General features: G+C 42.4%; 1 protein-coding gene across 1 annotated transcript; it reads right to left on the reverse strand.

Moving 5' to 3' along the window:
• Nucleotides 1-987: 987 nt before the first annotated feature.
• On the reverse strand, nucleotides 988-17377 carry SNRPD1 (small nuclear ribonucleoprotein D1 polypeptide). The gene is made up of 4 exons (XM_017873527.1): nucleotides 17211-17377; nucleotides 7839-7915; nucleotides 6048-6239; nucleotides 988-2174 (listed from the first exon to the last, which is right to left on the reverse strand). The coding sequence occupies exons 1-4, from the start codon at nucleotides 17222-17224 to the stop codon at nucleotides 2098-2100; spliced, it is 360 nt and encodes a 119-aa protein (XP_017729016.1). The 5' UTR covers nucleotides 17225-17377; the 3' UTR covers nucleotides 988-2097.
• Between the last annotated feature and the right edge of the window lie 3724 nt (nucleotides 17378-21101).

Consider the following 21101-nt stretch of genomic DNA (forward strand, 5'->3'; position numbering starts at 1 on the left):
GAGGTACAATAATCGCTTGAACCTGGGACGCAGAGGTTGCAGTGAGCCAAGATCGCACCACTGCACTCCAGTCTGGGCGACACAGCAAGACTCCGTCTCAAAAGAAAGAAAAAAAAAAATTGTCTTAATCATCATGAATTTTATACATCCCTTTTTGGATCATAGAACCTGTAATAAAACTGAATAACCACTGCCAATAATTTGTGGGGGAAAAAAGCTAATTACTACATAGCTTCAATAAATTATGAAAAAACAGAATATCAACTGTGAAAAAATCAAAAAGTATTTGAATTTACTTGATGAGGTAAGATACTTAAAAAATATATATCTAATATTTAGTTATACTAATATATAAATTTATATATCTTATATGACAAGTACATTCTATACGCATACTATTAGTATATATTTATATATTAGTATAAATACATATATATATACACACACACATATATATCATTTTTTTTTTTTGTGATGGAGTCTCGCTCCAACGCCCAGGCTGGAGTACAGTGGCGTAATCTTGGCTCACTGCAACCTTCGCCTCATGGGTTGAAGCAATTCTCCTGTCTCAGCCTCATGAGCAGCTGGGATTACAGGCGCCTGTCACTGCACCTGGCTAAGTTTCGTATTTTTAGTAGAAACGGGGTTTCACCATCTTGGCCGGGCTGGTCTTGAACTCCTGACCTCGTGATCCACCTGCCTCAGCCTCCCAAAGTGCTGGGATTACAGGCGTGAGTCACCACGCCTGGCCTAAACTTTTTTTAGGTAACAATATTTGCAGAAAATTTCTTTACTTAAAAAACAAAACAAAAACTCACATACATGATGAAAATACAGATTTAAGCCACCCACATGCCCAGTTGTTTTCCTTAGCATATAAATACTTGGTAGTAAGCTTTACAAAGAACTGATGCACTGAGAGACATTTTTTCTGAGCTTAACAAATCAAAAACAATTTTTAAAAATCCTTATTAACAATTAGAACAGTTTTGCTGTCAAATAAAGTAGGTCTTTTCTCTTTTGTTCTCAAAGAACCCCTTAACAAAGGAGGCACTGACAGGTACACTACACATTAACAGGAGATTTTAACACGGCTCGTAACTGCTAATCTAGTGACCATTAACTCCAAGTTTCAACTTGGAAAACATAAAACTATATTCTACTAAGAACTGATTAAAAAGCAAAAGAAAAAAAGTGACACATTAGCAGCTAGACAACAAAGCAATGACCCTTAATTTAGAAGACAACTTTTTACCAGGTACCTAAGACTCGGTAGAGTAAAACTCAGGAAAGGAGAATCAATTCTAGACCCCATCCCATAAGGACTTTAGTTTCCAAAATACCAAAACGAACTTCTTACTTCCCCTGTGGGTAGGTGCCACAGAATGAAGTCAGAGTAAAGCAATAAAATGCATATTTAGTGCATGTCAAGTAAAAGGGTATATATTCTACATGTATTGTTAAGTTTAGCCTAAAGTCTCTTTACATATCTCAAGTTCAGCTTAAAGGTTTCTCAGTACATAGAACTGTAGCCTAACTGGACGTAAACAGACCATACCTTACTCTCGTGCCAATCACTAAGTTTCAGCCAACCAAAGGCAGCGAACTGTTCAAACCATATTCAAATAAGGCAAACGCTGAACTGTAACTAATATGGCTGTTGCTGTATCTCACTTCCATTTTCCATACATCACTTTCCTTCTGTTCACAAATCTACATCAACTACACAGCTGGGCTAAAGCCTCTGAACCTATTATGCTTCAGGGGCTACCTGATTTGTGAATTGTCCTTTGCTCAATTAAACTCTGCCAAATTACATTTGTCTAAGGCTTTTCTTTTAACCTTATTCATCATAAAAGAAAATTTTAGTTCAAAACTTAAAACCTGATCATCTAAAAATGAAACTGCCCAGTAGAAATGCTTAGCTCTCACTGTGGTAATTTTGTGAATGTGGAGGAAACTACTAAAACTATGATATACTAAATAGACAGCTCTATCCCACATTTATGTTTATTAAAAACTGACATAAACAAACACAACCTGTACAAAAAATATCCCAAATCCTGTATGACTTTGAAACAATAATCTTGAGAGACATTATCGCCTAGGACCCCCTCTTCCTCTGCCACGGCCACGTCCTCTTCCTCTTCCTCTGCCTCTGCCTCTTCCTGCAACTGAAGGAAAAGAAAAACAAACCAAGCTCAATTCTCTTCTGCACGAATGTTACAGAGACACCACAAATAACATTTACACACACACCTTTCCCCGTTTATAGCTCTTTATTAGCAGCTACAGTAAATAGAAGTTTCACTAGCTTCTGTTAAACGTGTTAGACTTCAGATTCTCCCCACCCCACAACACATTATCATGCAGAACCAAGAACTAAAGGCCTAGGGAGATTATTTGTTTCCTTTCCATTTATTTACTAAGAAATGTGTCAAACTTAAAAAAATAATTTTTCTTTATATCATGTCTCAAATTCACCATAAAATGATTTGAATCTCACAAAAAAAGGAAGATACATATCATAGAATAGAACACGATCACCTTGATGCCAGAGTTTTGGTAACTGAATAAAATCCAAGCAAGTTAATTCAAAACCAGGGAAGTTTAAATCTATTACATCAAATCACAATCTTATTAACTCTTCAGAAAATTAAAACTATTTTGACCTACACATAATCTAGTGCTTTAATCCATATAGCAATATCCCTGTCACTGGGTCATCCGAACTCTAGTTGAGTATCATGGTGATAGGGAATTCATCACCCAAATAAACTTATTTCATCTTCACACAGCTAAGAATATTAGAAAATCCTGACATAGAAGTCAGTTACATTCTAAATGTTTTGCTTTCTTTTTTTTTTTTTTTTTAAATACAGGGTCTCACTCTGCAGTCCAGCCTGGAGTGTAATCACACCTCACTGCAGTCTTGAACTCCTGGGCTCAAGTGATCCTCCCACCTAAGCCTCCTGAGTAGCGGGGACTACAGGTACAAGCCATCAGATCTGGCTAATTTTTTAATTTTTTGTAGAGATGAGGTCTCCCTTTGCTGCCCAAGCTGCTTTCGAACTCGTGGGCCAAAGCAATCCTCCAGCCTCAGCCCCCCAAAGTGGTGGGATTACAGGTGTTAGCCACCGTACCTGGCCACATTAGAAATCTGTACACACTGATTCTAGTCTTACCATTCCAAGCAATCAACAGTGAGTTTAAGAAGCTAATTAAGGGACATTCCACAAAATAACTGGCCCATACTCTTACAAAGTGTTAAGGTCACAAAAGGAAAACTGAGGCGAACCAGCTGATACGCATTCAAGGAAACTAAGGAAACGTAACAACTAAATGCAACCTGTTGTACTGGATTGGATCTTGGACCAGGAAAAGGACATCAGAGGGACAATCAGAGAGAAATGTGAGAAAGGTCTCTAGATAATACAATAGTGCTGCATCAATGTAAAATTCCTATTTTTTGTAGTTATATGAAATTTTAACATTTAGACAATGTTGGTGAAAAGTGTATGGCAATTCCTTGTACTATTTTGCAACTTTTGTGTCTAAAATTATTTCAAAATGAAGTGTTAAAATGGGGAAAAAAACAGAGTTGGAGGAGTGTTGTAAAAAACAACAACAATAAAAGGGCTGGGCACCTGTAATCCCAGCTACTCGGGAGGCTGAGGCAGGAGAATTGCTTGAACCCGGGAGGCAGAGGTTGTATTGAGAGGAGATCGCGCCACGGCATTCCAGCCTGGGCGACAGAGTGAGACAGTCTCAAAAAAAAAAAAAAAAAAGAAATAAAAAGAAAAGAAAATGGACCAGGTATGATGGTGGCTCACACCTGTAATCCCAGCACTTTGAGAGGCTACAGCAGGATTCTTTGAGACCAAGAGTTCAAGACTAGCCTGGACAACATAGGGAGACCCTGTCTCTACAAAAAAATAAAAAAATTAGCCAGATTTGGTGGTGCATATCTGTATAAAAGAAAGATAAATTAAGAAAACAACTTTTTAAGAAGTGGGGAGTGGGTGGGGGGCAGGCATGAATACTTTTATTTATTTATTTTTTTGAGACAGAGTTTTTCACTCTTGTTGCCCAGACTGGAGTGCAATGGCACGATCTCAGCTCACTGCATGGGCCACGGCGCCCAGCCAATTTCAGTTATTTTAAAACATACTATTTTAAATGTGTACACACAAAAACAGTAAGTCTAGGATGCATGTTAAAATGAACCAAATTGACCACATTCATCTCCAATTTCTTCTGAAATAGTATTTATGATAGAAAAGGAACAAAAATTATAAGTACCCAGAAGAACAAAGAAAAGCAGAGAAAACACAGTAGATAAAAGATTTCGGCTGGGTGCGGTAGCTCATGCCTGTAATCCCAGCACTTTGGAAGGCTGAGGCAGGTGAATCACTTGAGGTCAGGGGTATGAGACCAGCCTAACGAACACGATGAAACCCCGTCTCTACTAAAAATACAAAATTAGCCGGGTGCGGTGGCACACACCTAGAATCCCAGCTACTTGGGAGGCTGAAACAGAAGAATCGTTTGAACCCAGGAGGCAGAGGTTGCAGTGAGCTGAGATCGCGTCACTGCACTCCAGCTTGGGTAACAAGAGTGAAACTCCATGTAAAAAAAAAAAAAAAAAAAAAAACAAGAAAACAAGAAAACAAAAAAAATTTTTTTCACCAAAATTTTAAATCAGAAAGTAGACTGGGAACTGTAACATTTAGTAAAGGAAGAATAACTTCTGAAAAATCTAACACTCAGAAGCATGGAGTAAGATGATATGAGGTAGGGGGCTTTCAATCAACTCCCTTACAGGTATGTAGGTAGTAAAAAAATGTAGAATAACCCTAAAGACATTAAGGCAAAAAGTCCTCAGATTTGAAAATACAGTCAGCCTTCAATATCCATGGGTTCCACATCCATGGATTTAACCAACTTTAGGCCTATGATGGTTGTCAGACTTTTTCTTGTCATTAATGCCTAAACAATACAATATAACTATCTACAGAGCATTTACATTATACTGGGTATTACAAGTAATCTAGAGATGATTTAAAGTGTACAAAAGGATGTGCAGAGGTTAGACGGAAACACTATTACCATTTTATGAAAAGGGACTTGAGCATCTGTAGATTTTGGTACCCACAGGGGGTTCTTGCAAAGTGGAAAGCAGCATGATACACAGGACCGAGAGAGAGGTTAAATCATTATTTTTCAAGCTATGGATTACAATCCTATTATTATCTCATTTTGAAACAGAGTCTCACTCTGTAGCCCAGGCCGGAGTGCAGTGGCATGATCTTCGCTCACAGCAACCTCCGCCTCCCGGGTTCAAGTGATTCTTCTGCCTCAGCCTCCCGAGTAACTGGGACTAAAGGCACGCGCCACCACGCCCATTTTTTTTTTCTTTTGCATTTTTAGTAGAGATGGGGCTTCTCCATGTTGACCAGGCTGGTCTGGAATTCCTGGCGTCAGGTGATCTGCCTGCCTCGGCCTCCCAAAGTGCTGGGATTACAGGTGTGAGCCATCTTGCCTGACTGCATCAATATTTGCTTTTTTTTTTTTTTTTAAGACAGTGGCTCTCTCTGTCGCCCAGGCTGGAGTGCAGTGGTGAGATCTCAGCTGCAACCTCTGCCTCCTGGGTTCAAGCGATTCTCCTGCCTCAGTCTCCTGAGTAGCTGGGATTACAGGCAACCACCACCACGCCCAATTTTTTTTTGCATTTTTAGTACAGACGAGGTTTCACCACATTGGCCAGGCTGGTCTCGAACTCCTGACCTCGTGATCCACCCGCCTTGGCCTCCCAAAGTGCTAGGATTACAGGCGTGAGCCACTGTGTCCGGCCGCATCAATGTTTTTAATAGCAATTAAAAACATTGTTTTAATATAACCTGTTTTAATATAACCAGGAGTTATAATACACATTATAGGAAATATTAAACAACAAAGACATTTATGTTGTTTGCAAATATTTATATAATGAATAGTGTGGATTAGGATTAGCATTCACAAAAATTTTTATAATCCTTCAAACTTACCAGCTTCCCTTTTCTTAGATTTCACCTTAGGTTCAACATCCACAAGTAGTGTATCCAGAGGTAAACTGTCTGGTAGAATAAAATACCGAATGTTATTTCCTCGAATACTCAGCGTTTCCAGCTGTACAGGTTCTCTGTTCTTCAGGGTCATTTTCACAGCTTTAAGATGTGTATTCATGCTGACATCCACACCTAAAAAGAAAAATAATTGGGCAGTTATTAGTATGATAAAAGTCAGGCAACTAATTAATCTACTGAGCCACAGTAAATACTGGACTACAAAAGAATACTGTTCTGCTACAGTGCAAGTTTTCTTTTTTTTTTTTTTTGAGACGGAGTCTCGCTCTGTCACCCAGGCTGGAGTGCAGTGGCCAGATCTCAGCTCACTGCAAGCTCCGCCTCCCAGGTTCACGCCATTCTCCTGCCTCAGCCTCCCGAGTAGCTGGGACTACAGGCGCCGCCACCTCGCCCGGCTAGTTTTTTGTATTTTAGTAGAGACGGGGTTTCAACGTGTTAGCCAGAATGGTCTCGATCTCCTGACCTCGTGATCCGCCCGTCTCGGCCTCCCAAAGTGCTGGGATTACAGGCTTGAGCCACCGCGCCCGGCCAACAGTGCAAGTTTTCTATGACACAATTTAGCACATGTGCAACTGGTAAATGGGGGAATAATGTCAGTATAAATCAGCAGTGTTTCCTTCCTAGAGATTTTTCCTAGCACACTAATGTTTCGCTTACAGAAATGAATGCAGCAAGCAATGGAAGAACCCTGACTGGGCTTTAGGCTCACTACTGATCTGACAGGTATTTCTTCAATGTTTCTCCCACTGTCTTTGTAACTTCCTCATAATCCCCATTCCACCAAACCTCACCTTTGTTTCTGCTTCTCTCTATATATAATTGTTACCGCTTTTGTTAAGAATATTTTGATTACAAAGTTACACAGGCTTTTAAGTAGTCTGCAACACCTATTTTTCTCATTAAGCTATTATTTTTAGTATGAGAGTTTACAAAATACAAAGTAATTCTTCAGGGTGATTATATGACATTATAGCTGAAACACCTGAATATTGAAGCCTTTACCAAATTATACCTGAACTAATGGGATAACTAAAGACCTACTTAGGCCAGGTGCGGTGGCTCACGCCTGTAATCCCAGCACTTTGGGAGGCCGAGGCAGGCGGATCAACTGAGGTCTTCTGACCAGCCTGGTCCAGTTCAAGACCAGCCTGGCTGACATGCTGAAACCTCATCTCTACTAAAAATACAAAAATTAGGCCAGGTGCAGTGACTTGACTCACGCCTGAAATCCCAGCACTCTGGGAGGCCGAGGCAGATGGATCATGAAGTCACAAGTTCGAGACCAAAACCCCATCTCTACCAAAAATAATCGGACCCTGGAGGCGGAGGTTGCAGTGAGCTGAGACTGTGCCACTGCACTCCAGCCTGGGCAACAGAGTGAGAATCCGTCTCAAAAAAAAAAAAAAAAAAAATTTACCCAGGCATGGTGGCAGGCACCTGTAGTCCCAGCCACTCGGGAGGCTGAGACAAAAGAATTGCTTGACCCCAGGCAGCGGAAGTTACAGTGAGCTGAGATCGTGCCACTGCACTTAGGCCCAGGTGACAGAGCAAAACTGTTTCAAAAAAAAAAAAAAAAAATCAATTACATAATTCAGACAAAAGAATAAGGATGTGTACTACAATAACGTTCATTAAGTAATCAAAAAATAAACTCTGGATAGCAGGTAAAAGAGAAGAAAACAATGTTATAAAATGTTTATAAAACCTCCGTACCTGTGATTGTTCCATGGACCTGTGTTCCGTTCTTCAATTCAATGGTTACAGTTTCATGACTCAATTTCATCAAAAATCTATAAATAGGAATAAAACCATTAATTTTTACCTGCAACACTTTAAAATCACATTTATTAAGGTGAAAAGGTGAAACAGCTAGACGCTGAAAATTTGTAGATGCTATCTGCATCAATTCCTATCGATAATATGCTAACAATTTCAGCTTTCCTGAATTATATCCTCAACCTTTATGAAGGAACACAACAATACTAACATAAACTGTCATTTGGACGTTTCTAATTCTCAAACCTCAAATCCAGACATACAAGATCTCAGACTCATTATAAACCATGAAAAAGAAATAAAGAATTACAGTTGGTAAAAAGATTATAAGTTTATTACAATATTTATATATAAAGCAAAAATATCCCTTCCTAACTCCCTGCACTGTGGGTATGTAGGATTATTATTCCAGATCATTTTATATGCACATTCATAAGCATATATACAGATTTCTTTTTACATAAATTGGGTCATATTTTATTCACATCTGTAACTTGTAGTTCTCGTTTAGCAGTTTATATTGGATACATTCCCATTTCAACATACAAAACAGTCTAAGAACCGAGACTGGGTACGGTGGCTCATGCCTGTAATCCCAGCACTAAGGGAGACCAAAGTGGGCAGATCATCTGAGGTCAGGAGTCCAAGACCAGCCTGGCCAACATGGTGAAACCCCATCTCTATAAAAACAAAAAAATGAGCTGGGCAGGATGGCATGCGCCTGTAATCCCAGCTACTCAGGAGGCTGAGGCAGGAGAATCGCTTAAACCTGGGAGGCAGAGGTTGCAGTGAGCTGAGATCGCACCACTGCTCTCCAGCCTGGGGAGAGAGCAAGACTCCATTTCAAAAAAAACAAAATTAGCCAGGCATGATGGAGCACGCCTGTAATCCCAGCTACTTGGAACCCGGCAGGCAGAGGCTACAGTGAGGCGAGATTGTTCCACTGCACTCCAGCCTGAGCGACAGAGCAAGACTCCGTCTAAAAAAAAAAGCCAAAATAACAAAATAACATTCTAAGAACTGAAAAGTATTCCACTATACGGAAATGTCAAAATTTATTACCTCCCTGTTGATGAACATTACTTTGGTTCAATTTTTTCCCGTTACAAACCCAATTATGCAAACCCTCACCAACACAAGTTGCTGTAAGTCTTTCAAATTTTTGTCAATTTGATGGGGGGGGGAAATTTGTTTTTCCTTAATTACTTGTGAGACTGAATATATTTTCATTAATATGGGAAAATTATTTCTTCCGTGAATTACCTGTTCACATTATTCACACATTCTCAATTAGGTTGAGTTTTTCTTTTATTTTCTACTGGTTTGCCGGTCATTCAAGTTTGTGGTTTATGGTTTCTTTAGTCACACAAACTTTTTTCACTTTTATGTTTTGAATTTGTTCATCTTCCTGGGATACATAATTTGCCTAGGAAAGGGTTTTTTCTATGCCAAGATTGTAAAAGATAGTATCTTATTTTCTTCTACTTTTAATCTACTTGGAATTGATCTTTTTTATGCAGTGTAAGGCACAAATCTGTCTTTATTACTTTCCCCAACTGAATAGCCAGTTGCCTTGATAATATATAATAAACAATCTATCCACTTCTCACTTCATCTAGATTTCTGTTCTCCCCTTTTTATAAAATTTTGCAGAGGAAGAAAAGTTGAAGGGTTTACAAATACAGTGCAGAGGTTAATGCCTATAATTTCACCACTTTGAGAGGCCAAGGTGGGATGATTGCTTGAGGCCAGGAGTTCGAGACCTGCCTGGTCAACAGAGCAAGATCCTGTCTCTACAAAAATAAAAACAAAAAAATTTAGTTGGTCGGGCACGGTAGCTCATGCCCGTAACCCCAGCACTTTGGAAGGCTGAGGTAGGTGGATTACGAGGTCAGGAGTTGGAGACCAGCGTGGCCAATATGGTGAAACCCCATCTCTACTAAAAATACAAAAAATTAGCTGGGTGTGGTGGTGCAAGTCTGTAATCCCAGCTACTCAGGAGGCTGAGGCAGGAGTATCACTTGAACTTGGGAGGCAGAGGTTGCAGTGAGCCAAGATCGTGCCATTGTGCTGCAGACTGGGTGACAGAGCAAGACTCCACCTCAAAATAAAATAAAAATAAAAAAATTAGCTGAGCATGTTGGTTCATGCCTGTAGTCCCAGTTCCTTGGAATCTGAGGTGGGAGGATCACTTGAGCCCAGACTTCAAGGTTGCAACGAGCCGTGATTGTGTCACTGCCCTGGAGCCTGTGTGGCGGAGAAAGACTCTGTCTTTTTAAAAAATTCTATTTTTTTTTTTTTTTTTTGAGACAGACTCTCACTGTCGGTGAGGCTGGAGCACAGTGGCATGATCTTGGTTCACTGCAACCTCCGCCTCTTGAGTTCAAGCAATTCTGCCTCAGCCTCCCAAGTAGCTGGGACTACAGGCACCTGCCACCACACCTGGATGATTTTTGCATTTTTAGTAGACACAGGGTTTCACCATGTTGGGCTGGTCTCGAACTTCTGATCTCAGGTGATCTGCCCACCTCAGCCTCCCAAAGTGCTGGGATTATAGGCGTAAGCCACGGGGCCTGGCCCTTTTTTTTTTTTTTTTTTTTAAAGACAAGAGTCTTAGCCAGGTGCAGTTGCTCATGCCTGTAATCCCAGCACTTTGGAAGGCCGAGGCAGGCGGATCACCTGAGGTCAGGAGTTTGAGACAACCCTGGTTAACATGGCGAAACCCCATCTCTACTAAAAATACAAAAAAATTAGCCAGACTTGGTGGCACATTACTGTAATCCCAGCTACTGGAGAGGCTGAGGCAGAAGAATTGCTCGAGCCCAGGAGGTGGAGGTTGCAGTGAGCCAAGATTGTGCCACTAAACTCTAGCCTGGACAATAGAGCGAGACTCCATCAAAAACAAACAAACAAACAAAAACAGATCACACCATCTCAAAGTAAGTTGTAGGCATTATGACACTTCAGCATGCATTTTCTAATGACGTTCTCCTATGTAACCATAATCTCACAATCAAATCTAAGAAAATGAACCCTACACTATCATACAATACACAGTTCATATACAAACTTTTAGTCTGTAATATACACTTTATATTAATAGATCCTATCATCTATCACACTAAATGGTACATGTAAGATAACCTATTATCCTCCCGCACTAGACTATTGTTGAGGGTAGGGATCGTAACCTCTATATCTAATCCTAGACTGTAATAGGCACTGAATAATGCTGGCAGAAATGTTTCAATGAATAAAGGGAAACCAACCTTAAAATGCCTTTTTTAAATTTCTTTTTTCTTTTTAGTGGTATAGACAGCCATCACAAAAACAATTACTTGGTCTGGGATATAACAAGCCTCAAACTTCAAAAGACTCATGAGTTGAATCTCTTTTTATATATGACATCAAGAAAATGTTTCTCTCAATGAATTGGTAACACTTGATTTCATCAGATAATTATTCAGCTCCAAATTTAACAATCAATAACAACCAGAAAAGCCTCGAATTTTGAACGAATGGCTTCCTCCCATTATCAAGTTTTTGTTTTTATCTTTTTTTTAATCTTTTTTAATCTTTTTCTTTGAGATGGAGATCGTGCAGCGGCGCAATCTCGGCTCACTGCAAGCTCCGCCTCCCAGGTTCACGCCATTCTCCTGTCTCAGCCTCCGGAGTAGCTGGGACTACAGGCACCTGCCACCACGCCCGGCTAATTTTTTGTATTTTTAGTAGTTTCACTGTGTTAGCCAGGATGGTCTCGATCTCCTGACCTCGTGATCCACCCTCCTCGGCCTCCCAAAGTGCTGGGATTACAGGCGTGAGTCACCGCGCCCAGCCTGTTTTTATCTTTTATACGAACTTATTATTCCAGTTAGTGTAAGAACTTTTACTATAAAAGTTCTTCAAATCATTTTTGGAAGCAAAGAAGACAAATAAAAGGAAAAAAAAAAATACCTTATGTGGCCAGGCGCGGAGGCTCAGGTACATAAAAGATACGTAAAAATAACCATAAGTTGTAGAATGCAATAGAGATATACAGAGGTTTTTAGCTTTGGTTTTTTCCCTGAGTAGCTGAGACTATAGGCATGTGCCACCATGCCCGGCTAATATTTTTTAAATTTTCAAATTTTTTGTAGAGATGTGGTTTTGCCATGTTGCCTAGGCTGGTCTTAAACTCCTGGGATCAAGCAATCAGCCTGCCTCAGTCTCCCAAAGTGCTGGGATTACAAGCGTGAGCCACTGCACTCAGCTACACACAGGTTTTTTTTACTAAGAATATACTGTAGCATGTGGAGAAGGGAATCAGGTATTAGGGGACTTCTAGTGAGAAGCCTTAAAAGTTGGAAATACGCAGCAAGAAGAAACAAAAGAAAAATACAGCATTAGGCACAGAGTAATTACAGATATTAAGATGGAGTCTCACTGTGTTGCCCAGGCTGGAGTGCAAGGGCACAATCTCAATCTGAGCTCACGACAACCTCCACCTCCCGGGTTCAAGCGATTCTTGTGCCTCAGTCTCCCAAGTAGCTGAGCGCACACAACCACAACCAGCTAATTTTTGTATTTTTAGTAGAGACAGGGTTTCATCATGTTGGCCCAGCTGGTCTCTAACTCCTGACCTCAAGTGATCCGCCAGCCTCGGCCTCACAAAATGCTATGATAACAAGCATGAGCCACCACGCCAGACTGATGAAATGTTAAGTTCAGTATTTAAGGTCCTATGAGTAGAGAGGAGTTAGGCAGGTTCCCTTCTCGGAAAGCCCTAAGCTCTGTTAGAGAATCCCTCTAGGAGAGCTACTGAAGGATTTTCATCAATGAAGAGGAGTACCAGGCTCATACGCACATTTAAAAGAGAACCTAGGACAAATGTTCAGAAACAGATTTTAGAAAGACAAGAGACAAAAGTATAATCTCTAGGAAGACAAATTATGTAACTAGAGCAGTACATATACAAGTTAAAACTACTGTAATTGAGATATAAGGAACAACAAATAGATCAATGAAACAATACAAGCAAACATTTATTTCTGGTCCCACATTTACATGGTTGATTTAGCTGGGATTACAGGCGCTTGCCACCACAATCAGCTAATTTTTTTGTATTTTTTTTTTTTTTTAGTAGAGACTGGGTTTCTCAAGTTCAAGGCCAGCCTGGGCAACACAGGAAGACTCTCATCTTTTAAGAAACAAAACAGGCCGGGCATGGTGGCTCATGCCTGTAATCCCAACACTTTCGGAGGCCGAGGCAGGCAGATCATGAGGTCAAGAGATGGAGACCATCCTGGTCAACAAGGTGAAATCCCGTCTCTATTAAAAACACAAAAATTAGTTGGGCATTGTGGCGTGCGCCTACAGTTTCGGCTACTCGGGAGGTTGAGGCAGGAGAATCGCTTGCACCCGGGAGGCAGAGGTTGCAGTGAGCCGAGATTGCGCCACTGCACTCCAGCCTAGTGACAGAGTGAGACTTTGTCTCAAACAAAACAAAACAAAAGACAAAACAGGCTGGGCATGGTGACTCACGCTTGTAATCCCAACACTTTGCGAGGCCAAGGCAGGTGGACCATGAGGTCAGGAGTTCGAGACCAGCTTGGCCAACATAGTGAAACCTTGTCTCTACTAAAAATACAAAAATCAGCCAGGTGTGGTGGCACATGCCTGTAGTCCCAGCTACTCGGGAGGCTGAGGCGGGAGAATCACTTGAATCTGGGAGGTAGAGGTTGCAGTGAACCAAGATCGTGTCATTGTACTCCAGCCTGGGTGACAGAGTGAGAATCCATCTCAAAAACAAACAAATAAACAAGGAAAAAACCAACTAAACCCTAAGGAGATGCCACTACATACCCACTAAAATGGCTAAAATTAAAGACTGAGCAAACACCACCACACACTGGTGAGGATGTGGAGCAATTGTTATTCTAATATATTGTTACTGGAAGTGTAAAATGGTACAACCACTTTGGAAAATGGTCTGGAAATTTCTCATAAAGCTAAACACATAACAACTATGCTACAGTCCATCAACTCCACTCTTACGTATTCACCCACAAGAGTTTATTTCCCTCCAAAAACTTGAAGAATATTCAACGTTGTTGTAAACAAAATACATAAGTTTTTATTTATTTTCTTTTCTTGTAATTTTTTAAAATATAGAGCTTTTTTTTCTTGAGAGGAGTCTCCCTCTGTTGCCCAAGCTGGAGTGCAATGGTGCGATCTCAGCTCAATGCAATCTCCACCTCCCAGGTTCAAGGGATTCTCCGGCCTCAGCCTCCCTCGCAGCTGGGATTACAGGCACCTGCCACCACACCCAGCTACTTTTTTGGTATTTTTAGTAGAGACGGGGTTTCACCATGATGCTCAGGCTAGTCTCAAATTCCTGACCTCAAGTGATCCACCCGCCTCGACCTCCCATAGTGCTAGGATTACAGACATGAGTCACTGTGCCCAGCCTAAAATACAGAACTTCCAAACACACAAGGTACTAATATCCAGTAATAAAAATGAACACATCACTGATACACTTCACAATGTGGATGAATCTCAAAAACATGTGAGTAAAAGGAGTTTTACACAAAAATACTTTGTGATTCCAAATATATGAAATTCTAGTGCAGGCAAAATTCATGTATGGTGGAAGAAACTGGTTGCATCTAGGGGTATGGAGCCAGAGGTTGCCTGGGAAAGGCTTGAGGAAACTGAGGTTCTGGTAATGTTACTTCTCTTGATACGTGTTTAGGTTACAAAAGTGCTTACGTTTTTCAATAGCAGGAAATATACACTGCATTTCATTGTGTTAAGATATTTACCTCAAAAGGAAATCAAAATCCATGAGTGGGATAAAAAGGGTCTGAACCTCAATGGTGGTGACTGGAATGAAAGGAGGCTACTATGGGCAGGACAAATACACAATTATCCCTCCCTAACTGAACCCAGGAACCAAATGGATTCAACTTATTTTCAGATGAATCTTTCAGTATCTGAATTCTTTCTACTTAGTGAAACTTAGATATCAAATAGTCAGACAACACGGTGTCCCTCAGTATCAAAACACACTATTTGAACCCAAAAAACAAACAGGAAAATGTGGGACACTTTTATGCAGCAGGTAAAACTGTCAAAACTGGCAATGTATCAAATGTCAAGGCCATCAGGAGAGAAAAAGTCAAGCCCACCTCCCAGGTTTTTGGTTAGGGTGACAGTGAGAATAAGGATGACAATGCTACCAACTGATATACAGAAGTAAGTCTACTGAAAATGCAAACCAGTTCGTCAAACAATCATTTTCTGGAGGAAAAATACATTCCAAATATAGAAAAAAAATCTCTTTCTATATTTGACCTAAGACACAAAACAGGATTCAGTCCAGGTATTAAAAATTACTGGAAAATTGCCATAACATGCAGTATCTTTAAAGGGAACAAATGAAATTCAAGGTGTATTACACAAAATTGAACTATGAGTAGATTAAAATTCAGATTGGCAGGTATGGAGAAATTTCAAAAAATGTTGTAATTTTCTTTTTTGAGACAGAGTCTCGCTCTGTTGCCCAGGCTGGAGCGCAGTGGAGCGACCTCAGCTCACTACAACCTCCCGGGATCAAGCGCCTCTCTTACCTCAGCCTCCTGAGTAGCTGGGATTACAGGCGCCCACCACCACGCCCGGCTAATTTTTGTATTTTTTCGAAAGACAGGGTTTCACGTTGGCCAGGCAGGTCCTGAACTCCTGACTTCAGGCGATCCGCCTGCCTCAGCCTCCCAAAGTGCTGGGATTACAGGCAGGAACCACTGCGTCCAGCCTAAAAAATGCACTTTAAATTCTATGACTTCCTATCCAAAATTATAGTTCAAATAAAATACACCAAAATTAACCTTAATTGTCTTTTGTACCAACTCTTCCCTGAATATAATTTTTTATTTTTTTTTGAGGCGGAGTCTTGCTCTGTTGCCCAGACTGGAGCATAGTGGCCAATCTCAGCTCACTGCAACCTCTGCCTCCTGGGTTCAAGCGATTCTCCTGCCTCAGCCTCCTGAGTAGCTGGGATTACAGGCGCGCGCCACTACGCCCGGCTAATTTTTGTAATTTTAGTAGAGACGGGGTTTCACCATGTTGGTCAGGCTGGTCTCGAACTCCTGACCTAGTGACCTGCCCGCCTTGGCATCCTAAAGTGCTGGGATTACAGGCGTGAGCCACTGCGCCTGGCCTCCTCCCTGAATATTGAAAGCTTTTATGTGTTATTTAAAACGTTTCAAACAAACGTTATTTCAGACGTTATCTACTTGTCTGTCATCCCCACTAACCAGAAAGCTCCAACAAGGCTCTGCCTTTTAAAAAATCTATTACCAGCGCCCAGTAGGTAACAGGTGCCCAATAACTATTTAGCGGACAATGACAATCCTTGACTCAACAGGAAAGAAACAAGCTAAATATTTATAATTGCTGGCTCAGTTATTAGAAACGTCTGCCTCTGTTCCAGGCTCAGTCTCAAGGAAAAAGACCAAAACCAAATCTACTTGCAGGTAGTTTGGAATTAGTCTCCAGAAGACTCACCGAAGTGGCAGGGTCTATTTCTCTCGAAAGAAATAAAACAGAATAACTATATATTATCTGGGTAATCAGCCATAATTGCGTTGTGATAATTTCTGCCCTATATTGGGAGATTTTCCTAAATAAAAAGCCTACCTTAACAGGAAAGAGGTGGAATAATCAATCATAAGTCTAAAGAGAATCAAAAGATAAACTTAAAAATCGGCCGGGGGCCGTGGCTCACACCTGTAATCTCAGCCCTTTGGGAGGGCGAGGCAGGCAGAACGCTTGAGCCCAAGATTTCGAGACCAGCCTCGTCAACAAAGTGAGACACCGTCTTATTTAAAAAAAACAAAACAAAACAAAACTTGTGAAGCCAGAAGTCCTTCTCTGATTTAAAATAGTTTGCAAACAGGTTTGTTTCCAGATAAGCTCATACAACTTTCTAAGTACTCTTAAGTAGGGCTGGAGTTCCACTCAAAAAGAAAATCAGTAACTGTAAGAGTGAGATGTCTCCCAGGCGGCGCTGCACCTTGAAAGCCTCTAAGTCACTAGGCGGGAAGAAAAGGCTCGGCCTTTATACCAGTCTCTTGGAAGACACGCGGAATCCATGAGCGACCCAGGCGGAAGCCCAGGCCCGAGCACGAGCTGTGGGCGCAGTAAGGCCGGCCGTTACAGGCCGCGCACACGCGGCTTTCCCGCCTCCTTCAAATGGGAGAGCCCAGCCTTCCGGACTCCGGGCCAAACCCTCCCTCCACAGCCCCCAGAGCTGCTTGGTCACTCCCTCACCTCACGAGCTTCATCCTAGCGACGCCGTCACCCTTCGGATCCGATAGCGCACACAATCCAACAACCGAATACCCACTGCAGTATGAATGGCCGGAAGCGCCTACTCCAGGGACTCCGGTCGTAAAGAGCGCGCGGAGCACCGCAGACGCACGGCGGAAACGCCGAGGCTGCGCTGGGCCGCACTCTCTTCCGGTCGCGAGGAGCGCGACTGCGGCCCCTGGCGGCTGGAGGTTGCCTTGCCACGACTGAGGGTGTTGAGGGCTGGTCTAAGAGGAAAAGTGTCCTACAAGAGCGGGAGATTCGAAGAGATTAAATATAGGATTGTCGCACTTTGGGAGGCCGAAGCGGGCGGGGGGGGAGTAGGGAGTATCACCTGAGGTCAGGAGTTCAAGACCAGCCTGGCCAATAGGGTGAAACCCCCGTCTGTACTAAAAATACAAAAAATTACCTGGATGTGGTGGCGGGCGCCTGTTATCCCAGCTACTCGGGAGGCTGAGGCAGGAGAATCGCTTGAACCCGGGAGACGGAGGTTGCAGTGAGCCGAGATCGCACCACTGCACTCCTGCCTGGGCAATAAGAGCGAAACTCCGTCACACACACACACACACACACACACACACACAATAGTGCTATCACCATCACGTTTCTGAAAATAGTGCTATCACCATCACGTTTCTGAACAGCAGGGCACCGTGAGTGCAGCACCTAATATAAATTCCTCACTGAACGAAAATAAGTTCTTAGAGAAGCGCAAAGGATTATGCTAATTCTGTTCCAACACCAGGAACCTTAGCATTACTTAATGTACCTGAAGCAATTCACACAATGGGCCGGGCGCTGTGGCTCACGCCTGTAATTCCAGCACTTTGGGAGTCCGAGGCGGGCAGATAGCGAGGTCAAGAGATCAAGACCGTGCTGGCCAACATGGTGAAACCCTGTCTCTACTAAAAATACAAAAATTAGCTGGGCGTGGTGGCACACGCCTGTAGTCCCAGTTACTCAGGAGGCTGAGGCAGGAGAATCCCTTGAACCCAGGAGGTGGAGGTTGCAGTGAGCCGAGATCGCGCCACTGCACTCTAGCCTGGCAACAGAGCGAGACTCTGTCTCAAAAAATAATAATAAAATAAAAATAAAAAAATAAAATCACACAATGTAGCGCATTATTTTCACTTTAAGTTCCGATCTATAAGACAAACTTTTCAATCTTCATCTTTCTCAACATCTCCTCAAAATTTTTTTTTATTGTTTTTTTGAGACGGGGTCTCGCTCTGTCACCCAGGCTGGAGTGTAGTAGCACGATCTCGGCTCACTGCAACCCTTGCCTCCCTGGTTCAAGCGATTCTCGTGCCTCAGCCTCTCCAGTAACTGAGATTACAGAGGGGAATCACCACGCCCCGCTAATTATTATCTTTTTAGTAGAGACAGGGTTTCCCCATGTTGGCCAGGATGACCTGAACTCCTGACCTCAAGTGATCTGCCTGTCTAGGCCTCCCAAAGTGCAAAGTGCTAGGATTACAGGTGTGAGCTTCATCAAAATTTAACACAAACACTCCCCTTTCCTCTTTTGGGTTTCAGGATGCCAAGCTCACCTGGCCTTTTTCCTTATCCCACTAACTACTCTTGTTTGTTTTGTTTTGTTTTTAGACAAGGTCTATCGCTCTGTTGCCCAGGCTGGAGTGCAATGGCACAATCAGGGCTCACTGCAGCCTTGACCGATCCTCCTGGACTCAAGCAATCCTCCTGCCTCAGCCTTCTCAGTAGCTGGGACCACAAGTGCCCAGCTAATATTTTACTTTTTATTTCGTAGAGAAGAGGTCTTACTATGTTGCCCAGGCTAGTCTCCAACTCCTGGGCTCAAGAGATTCCACTGCCGTGGCCTTCCAAAGTGCTGGGTTTACAGGCCCAGAGCCTCCATGCCTAGCCTCTAACTACTCTTTCTAAATCTCCTTAGCTGGCTCCTCCTCTATGGAGCCAATACACGTCAGAGTGCTTCCCGGCTTGCAGCTGTAGTCCCTTTATGTATACTTTTTCTTTTAACCTGGTAATCTCCTCCAAAACCATAACTTGAATTTGTATCTCTAGCCCAGACTTCACCCCTGCTCAACAGAACTCTTAGATATTGTCAGACAATACTTATCGGCCGGGCATGGTGGCTGACGCCTGTAATCTCAGCACTTCGGAGGACGAGATGTGCGGATCATGAGGTCAAGAGATTGAGACCATCCTGGCCAACATGGTGAAACCCCATCTCTACTAAAAATACAAAAATTAGCTGGGCATGGTGGCGCATGCCTGTAGACCCAGCTACTCGGGAGACTGAGGCAGAAGAATTGCTTGAACCCAGGAGACGGAGGTTGCAGTGAGTGGAGATGGTGCCACTGCACTCCAGCCTGGCAAAAGAACAGGACTCAGTCTCAAAAAGAAGAAGAAGAAGAAAAAAAGGACATTATTCATCAAAGTTTAATGTGTGTAGGACTCACCTGGGGAAACTTTATTATTTATTTATTTTTGAGACCAAGTTTCACTCTTGTTGCCCAAGCTGGAGTGCAATCGCATGATCTCAGCTCACTGCAACCTCTGCCTCCTGGGTTAAAATGATTCTCCTGCCTAAGTCTCCCAAGTAGATGGGATTACAGGCACATGCCATTGTGCCTGGCTAATTTTTTGTATTTTTAGTAGAAATGGGGGTTTCACCATGTTAGCTAGGCTGGTCTTGAACTCGTGACCTCAGATGATCCATCTGCCTTGGCCTCCCAAAGTGCCGGGATTTCAGGTTTGAGCTACCACACCTGGCCTGGAAACTTTACAATGAAAATCTGATTCAGTTGTTGGGGGGCCTGAAATTCTGCATTTCTAACAAGCCTTCAGCTGATGAAGCTGCCCCTAGTCTATGCACATCAATTTGAGTAATAAGGCTAAAATGGATATTTGTGTGTTGCCTTCTCAACGTCTATCCCCTTGTCTTTCCACATGTTCCTAATATTCTTCTATTGATCCTTGTGGTCCTAAGAAAGCTGACTCTACCCTTTTAATAGTCCATTCCATTACTTGTTCACAGTAGGTTTGGGATCTAAGTTGATCCAGTCTGACCTTTGGAGGGAAAATTCTTTTCTTTTGGTTATGAATGGAAACGGAGTAACCCCTGGAGCTGTTGGGAACTTCCTTACAACCAGGAGAAGAATCAATCTCAGGACATAGTGTTGTTTGTTTCTTTCTTTCTTTGTTCGTTTAGACAGGATCTTGCTCTGTTGCCCAGGCTGGGGTGCAGTGGTGTGATCCAACTCACTGCAGCCTTAGGCTTCTGGGAATAAATTGATCCTCCCACCTCAGCCTCCCAAAATGCTGGGATTACAGGGAGCCACTGTGCCCAGCCAAGGACAGAGTTTTTAAAAAACTAAAACCTGTGATGATATCAATGAGACCCTAGATAATGAATAATGCCTGAATGTTGCTATTTAGAATTAAATAGCCAGCCCTGCAGTGCATGCTGACAGTCTCAGTTACTAGGGAGGCTGAGGCAGGAGAATCACTTGAGCTCAGGAGTTCAAGGCCAACCTGGGCAACACAGCAAGACCCTTAAAAATGAAAAAAAATTAAATAAAATTTAAAAATTTGGCTCCTCAGGCCGGGCACGGTGGCTCATGCCTGTAATCCCAGCACTGTGGCAGGCCGAGGCAGGCGGATCATGAGGTCAAAAGATCGAGACAATCCTGGCCACCATGGTGAAACCCTGTCTCTACCAAAAATACAAAAAAATTAGCCGGGCATGGTGGTGCATGCCTGTAGTCCCAGCTATTCGGGAGGCTGAGGCAGAAGAATTGCTGAAACTTGGGAGGTGGAGGTTGCAGTGAGCCGAGATCACACCTCTGCACTCCAGCCTGGGCGATGGGG

This window comes from Rhinopithecus bieti, unplaced genomic scaffold (genome assembly GCF_001698545.2).
Source record: "Rhinopithecus bieti isolate Rb0 unplaced genomic scaffold, ASM169854v2 scaffold_6946, whole genome shotgun sequence".
Classification (NCBI taxonomy): Eukaryota; Metazoa; Chordata; class Mammalia; order Primates; family Cercopithecidae; genus Rhinopithecus; species Rhinopithecus bieti.